Raw genomic sequence first — 7,089 nt, 5'->3', positions numbered from 1 at the left:
GATGGAGCTCCCTGGCATTAGAAAGCAACATTCAAACCCACTGTTTTAATTTCCAAGAAGAAAAAGCGTAATACAAAAAACATTTCTGCTTCCAGTTATAACAGTATTTGGCATAATGGGACACTGTAACAATACTACCAGTCTCTTGGTGACTGCAGATGGTTTTCTGCTCCACAGTGAGACAGAGGAATGCAGTGGAAGGGTCAATTTTGAGCTCAGCAGAACGGGGCGTATGTGATTTTAGGCAAGTAGTTCAAGACTACGTTCAAAAAGGCAGCAGGCAACACTTACAGTGCGTATCTTCAGGATCCAGTCTCCTTTTACAGTGCAGGTGGAGGGCTGTGTGTCTTAGGAAACAATCCAGCATAGCCAAGGAGCTGTCTAAATCTAGCTAGGAAAGTGATCAAAGTTATTGCTGAGTACAGTAACTGGACTGAGTGCCTGTGAGGTACAGTCTCCTGCCTCCTGCTGAGATCTAAATTTGTGGGCAGGTGCAGAAGCACAGAGCTAGATGTCCAGGGAACTGAAAGTCTGAACCCCTCCCAAACACTTCAAATGCACATTTCTCAAATTTCAGTTCCCGTAGCACTAGGTGTCAGCTGACAGGGCTTTTCAAAAGATCCAGATTTGGGATTTATATACTTAAAAGTTCTGCCTGCATCCCACATTAGGCATTACAGCAAGCTCAGCAGTCCAGCAGCACTGAACTCTACAAGCTAATTTCTCATTTTACCTCAGCTGTTTCAGTGTTACCCTACAATGTATAGAGCAGGTGTGTGGTAAATCCTTTATGGATCTGACACATAATCAAACTGCATTCATTCCTTTACTTGTAAACTAGGAGCAATAGTTCCCTACTTATAGGAGTAGTATAAGAATAAACACATAAATGTTTTTGGAAGTGTTCAGGTAACGCAGACACTGGCATTGTAAAATCAGCAGGAAGTACAGCTGTGCTCTACAAGGTCTAAACAATTCAGTGACTTACAAGGTCAAAACCCACTTTTGAGGGAAGAAAAATCAGGCATGCGCAGTCTTGCTAGACCACGATCTGAATTCCACTTGAGGCTTTTAAGCTGTCAAAATTACTACATGTAATGACACTGTAGATTGTACTAAGAATTAGTAGTTTTTCTAGTTCAGAGGAGGCAATGCAATAAATACAGAAACCTCTCTTGATACTGGGGTACATTTGTTGATTGAGGTAAGGGATTAATTTTGAGCATGGAGTCATAGAGTCTAAGGCATTTCCCAGAGAGATCTTGTTGGAGTTAAGTTTCAGACAAGTAAGTTTCAGATGATATTTTCTAAAAAACTCAGTTCCTCTAGCACACATGAAGTTAAAAACCCATCACCATTTTTGAACATCCACAGTGGAGATACATTTATTTATTATCAACTACACAGGACTGCAATTGGGAAGTTTCTTTTACCTCTGTGACTGGCGGTCAGCAGAAGCCACAGTGTCAGCAAATAACTGGCAGAGAGGAGACAGAGGTGGGCATGGCTGGCAGTGGGCTACTGGCTTCTCTGACACATCATCAGAAATCCATCAATGTGGTGGTTCACTGCACATGGGATATCTGGAGCAAACACTCAGGAATGGATAGTATATCCTTGATGGTTCAATCCTACTTCCAGGAGCCCAGGGCCATGAAATGCACTGGCAGTTCACAAGCTGAAAACAAACCAACAGAAGCACCTCCTCGTGCAGCATATATTCAAGGTGAAAAACTGTGCCACACAAACCCAACATGGAAAGTTTATGTGGATTATAAAACAGAAGTTAATTCGCAGGCCTTAGCAGCAACTCCGGTTTAGGCTCTGCACCTCTTAGTTCAGCTAATGCAGGTCTTTCCAGCTGCGGGCAGGACAAGCACAGGGTGCCAGGAAAGCGATCAGTCTCTGCTTGTCACTGCACTCTCCAAGCAAATACAGATTAAACAAACCCTGAGCCCTTGACAGGACAAGTGCCACGTTTTTAGCCCTCTGCCCCTGCCAGCCCTGCTTCTCTGAGGATGTGTGTCCAGAGGGGTTGGCTTCTGCAGGGGCCTCAATGGGATTGCGCAGGTGGCTGGCCATCAGGGGGGCTGCACATCAGGCGAATGAGCATTGGTGGTAATGGGTGTCAGGGACACAGGGCATCAGGGACACCGGGCACCAGGGACACCAGGGGTCAGGTGAGGCACGTGTCGGGGCATTAGGTATCAGGAGTGCCAGATGTCAGGGGAGCCGGGCGTCAGTTGGGGTGGGTGTCGGGCAGAGTGGGCGTCAGGGGCTCAGGGTCAGGGATCTCAGGTGGCAGGCGGTTGGCACATCAGGGACACCGGGCTTCAGGGATGCTGGGTACTGGGACACTGGGTGTCACGTGGGTGGCACATCAGGGACATTGGGCATCAGGGCCCCTCACTACAAGAAGAATGTTGAGTTTCTGGAGCATGTCCAGCAAAGAAGCTGGTGAAGGAGCTTTAGAACAAGTCTTAAGAGGAGTGGCTGAGGGAACTCGGGTTGTCTCAGCCTGGAGGAGGCTGAGGGGAGACCTTATTGCTCTCTACAACTACCTAAAAGGAGATCATAGAGAGTTTTGGCCTCTTCTCCCAAGTGTCAGGGGACAGGACAAGGGGGAATGGCCTCAAGCTGCGCCAGAGGAGGTTCAGACTGGACACCAGGAAAAAAAAAATCACCGAAACGGTCATCGGGCACTGGGAGCTGCCCAGGGAGGTGGTTGCGTCACCATCCCCGGAGGTATTTAAAAGACGAGTAGATGAGGTGCTCAGGGACATGGTTTAGTGTCAGATAGGACTGGCTGGACTCGATGATCCAAGAGGTCTCTTCCAAGTGATTCTATGATTCCAGGGGCGCTGGGCGTCAAGGAAACTAGGTGGCAGGCAGGTGGTACATCAGGGACACTGGGCGCCAGTCAGCGCGGGCGTTAGGGACTAGGGCCAGGGGCTGGCGCGTCACGGAGAGCGGGGTGAGGGCGCCAGGCGGGGAGGGGGCCAGCCGGGACGGGGCCAGGCGGGAGTCCCTGGGGCCGACGCCACCCTCGCTCCAGAGGCCCGGCCAGCCCGAGCAGTGCTGGCGGCAGCAGCCCCGCCGCCCTCGGGGCGCCGCCCGGACGCCGCCAATGAGCGCCGGGAACGTCACGATGCGCGTGACGGGGCCAAGATGGCGAAGGTGTCGGAGATGTACGACGTGACTTGGGAAGGTAACGCGGGCGGCGGGACGGGGGCGGCCTGCGCGGGGCCTCTGGGCGCGGCGGCACCGGCCCCGCCGCAGGGACCGTGTCGCCGTGTCCCCGGCCGGCCGGGCCGCTCCCGGAGCTGCGAGAGCCCCGGGGCCTCATCCGGGGCCGCGGAGCCCGAGAATCGCCTGATCGCTTCCTAAAACCGAGGCGCGAGCGTGTGTGGAGCTGCCAAAGGCTCTGGAGGGACACGGGAGCGTTGGGAAATGCTGCTCACCGGGTCTTTGTAGCGATCATATCTAATTGTAATATTTCCTTGCCTTATACTGATACTTTGTGAGATTTTCCTGACATTCCAAGCAGTTCTTTCATAAGCCGGACAAGTTCAAATGTGAGTTCATACAGCACTCGAGCCGATCGCTGTCTGCGATCAAGAATAGTGTAAACGCTTGGGGCAGTCGGTATAAACTGGAGAGGGGCAGATTTATACTAGACATAAGGAAGAATTTCTTCACCATGAGAGTTGTGAGGCACTGGCACAGGTTGCTCAGGGAAGTTCTGGCTGCCCCATCCCTGGAGGTGTTCAAGGCCAGGCTGGATGGGGCCTTGGGCAGCCTGATCCAGTGGGATGTTTCTGCCCATGGCAGAGGTGTTGGAACTGGATGATCTAAGGCCCCTTCCGACCCAGACTATTCTATGATTCTCCATGGTTTTGGCTACAAAGGGGAAACCTTTAGCTAGGTGATTCAATACGTTGCAAACGTACAGTAGAGAACGTAATGCAGAAAGAAGTTGTGAGATCTTTGTTTTATTTATTTATTTACTGCTACTCTGTGAATGAATAATTGGGCGACAGAGTAATTCCCCAAGCATAAATTATTGGATAACTTGTTTTTTGGCAGGAGGAATGTTGCATAGGATGTATTTTGGCAGATGTCAGTAACTTGCCCATCAGAAATAGTGCCCGTGCTGACTTCCCTGCACCTTTTTCTAGAGCACTCCAAAGCTAAACAAAGCAGAATTTTAAATCTTCTGTTTTCAGCTCAAATTGAACTAATCTCAGAAAATATTTTAGTTGGTATTGGAAAAAACTTGTTCTGTAACTGAGTGATTAAGGATGAAAAACATAGCATCCTTGCCAGCATGTCTGGTTGTTGGCTTATAGGTAATTTTGATACTTGATTGCATCACTGTGATGGTGTTAGGCTAATTTAGCACTTTGAGAAAAGATTGACTCCCTGTTCTTTCACATCTCTTGTGAGAAGGTAGGGCAGTTGTGAAGCTCAGCGTGGTTACAGAGCAGGCAGGCCACTGCATGGGAAGGGAAGTTGGATGGAGTGTTAGCAGTTTTATTGTTAGGCTTTCCCAAAAGTTGCTCTAAAAACAGCTTGTGTAAAGAACTTTTCCAGTTTTAATTTTGCTTGACTATAAAACGTTATAAAACCCAGAGATTTAGGGTTTTTTTCCCCCTCCTGTTCTCCTGCTACAAGCGCTCCCTGTGCTTTAGGAGCACACATTTGAAAAATTAAGTATTTCTTTCTTCTATTTTAAGAGGTGCAAGATAAAGCAAAAATGAACAGATTCCTGCAACAGACTATGCAAAGGCTCTTTTCAAAAAAAGCAGCTCATCTTTCTATTCCATATATACTTTTAACAGATCACTGGTGCAGTGAGGCTTTTCATGAGCGTTGTGACCTAGTCCTTAGCAAAGAACTTGAGTGCAGCTCTAGGAATTGAACGTAGCTCGTCTTGAATTTGTCTGAAATCCCTAGTTTCTATGAAACGAGGTGTATGGTTGGTATTTGTCTGAAAAATGTCCTTTTTATACCCATTCTTCTCTAAAGAAGGCAGTCTTTAGTTACATATTCATGAAAGATTAAACTGTGATTGGAAGTTAGGAAAGAAGAATAAGGTGTGGGAGGTGAAATACAGTTTGTACCTTGCTTCACTTTTGAGTCAGGTTCTTTGGGACAAATGTGGGAGTTTAACAATGATCAAATAAATGCTAGGTAAATGCATTACACAGGTGCTTAGGAAGGAGGACCAAAAGTACCTTTGATTTCCACCATCTGTCACAGAACAATATACAAATGAACTCTACAAATATGATGATTATGGGTCCCCGAGTGCCTGGTGGTAGCAGTTGTTATATATAACAGGGTAACACTTTGGAGTATGCAACATACTACTGCTAGTAGCAGTGGCTTCCTTCATTTCATCAAACGCTTTTAGATTTTGAGGACTTGAAAACTGTGATCAAACAACCAATCGAAGTATAAGTAGTTACAGGATTATTTAATATCTGGTTGCTTAGACCAAATTAACTGATGCCTGAACAGACCCAAAAATAAACAATAGGTTATTTCTTTTGGCTTCCTGTAGACTGCTCACATGGTTTTAGGGAACAGTAAACATTGTGGCACGTGCATCTGCTCCTTTGAACTTGTAATATTTTGATTTCTGTGTGCAAAGCTTGCTAATTACAGAGAACCTAAAACTAAAACAAATGTTTTAGTGGTTCAGGACCAGCCCGTATATATGACAGGAGTAACTGTAATTAAAACTAGACATTTTTTTAACTTTTTTTTTGAAACTCCACAATTGCTCCGCCCAGCATTGCATTAGATGCTGTTTGTAGATTTGCCTCCAAGGCTTAAATTATTATTGACTGACTCTTCTGATAGCTTTATTAGTGAAATATTCATTATAAAGTTTGACAGCATTGTAAAAAGCCTTGTGTAATTTTTACTGCAGTTTTTAGCATTTTCTTTCTTCTATCTTTAACTTAAAATTCAGCGTTTCTAAAAAATGAGCTTCTCAATAGATTCACATGAATAGAACGTTTATTTTTACTTCTTTTTTTCGTCTGTCAGCTGACTTACTGTTCTCTGTCCTGCAGCTTTTTCTCTTTGTAAATGCTGTACTTGAGTGATGAATGGTGGATGTACATTCTGTTATACATAATTCAGACACTATTCCATTTGGAATTGCACTGGAATGGAGGCATTGATAATTTCCAAGTAAATGAGTAGGTAGAAATCAGACAGTTTATTTTTGTGGGTTTAGCTTGTCAGTTTTTGTGAATGTTTGTATTCTTTCACATTCTTGCTGTCTAACTTTGAATTTCCAGGGACCATCATGTGTCTAGAACCATTTAACTTTACCCATGCATATGAAATGTGACCCTGTGGTGGTTTTGGTTGAATTTCAACATGTAAGATGTAGTACAATAACAGTCCTATGAACGATCCGCGATCAGCTCAGGTAGATGGAAGAAAATTCAAAGCTTAAGTTTTGCTGTCAGTTAGATTAACTATGTGTTTGAACTGCAAGAAAAACTGACAGTGTTTAGATCTCTAGTTGTGTTTGTTTTTCAAGCTGTAGGAAAGTTTAAAAAAAATATTGGCAACAGTTGTCCTGGTACCTTTGTATTATTAGTAAAGCCAGTATCTAGTAATGAAAGCTATTTTCCTTAAGTTTTTCTCAAAATCTGTTCTCGTATATGGGACATCTATGTGTAAATAAATGTATATGTGTATATAAAATCACGTTCTTAGCAATATCATGATCCAGAGAATAAACAAAAACTAGGGTAGGTAGTGCTCTCTAGCTGACTCCATGAGTATGCCTGCTCTCTTGGAAATCTGATCCATGGTAAATGTACTCTACAAACAAAAATCCTACTGCTAAAATAAATCGTCTTTTCTGTCTTACTTGGAGAGTAGTAATTTTCATACCTTTAGGCATGAAAAGCCTTTACTTTCATGTCTTCCTTTAATGCGACTCCTTTCTGTAGGAGTGTGTAGATTCTTTTCGGAGTGGAAGTTCACAGCATTTTGCTAATAATGCCAAACATGAGCAGTGATTGAGTTCTTAAAGTTTTCTAATATTTGAAGTGAAAATTT

At 44.7% G+C, this 7,089-nt stretch overlaps 1 protein-coding gene across 2 annotated transcripts in view; it reads left to right on the top strand.

Annotated features, from left to right (window-relative positions):
* The first annotated feature begins 3,083 nt into the window (after positions 1 to 3,083).
* Positions 3,084 to 7,089, top strand: part of EMC2 (ER membrane protein complex subunit 2) — a 44,668-nt gene continuing 40,662 nt past the window's right edge. Inside the window, exon 1 of one of the 2 annotated variants that reach the window (XM_054058494.1) lies at positions 3,084 to 3,208. In XM_054058494.1, the coding sequence (XP_053914469.1) occupies positions 3,169 to 3,208 (40 nt within the window). In that variant the 5' untranslated portion in view covers positions 3,084 to 3,168. Of the gene's footprint in view, positions 3,209 to 6,083; positions 6,213 to 7,089 lie in introns of those variants that run through there. The other variant, XM_054058495.1, reaches the window with a different exon arrangement.

This window comes from Cuculus canorus, chromosome 2 (assembly GCF_017976375.1).
Source record: "Cuculus canorus isolate bCucCan1 chromosome 2, bCucCan1.pri, whole genome shotgun sequence".
NCBI lineage: Eukaryota > Metazoa > Chordata > Aves > Cuculiformes > Cuculidae > Cuculus > Cuculus canorus.
Note: the sequence above shows the minus strand (reverse complement) of the source record. Positions and strands in the feature narration are given on the sequence as shown.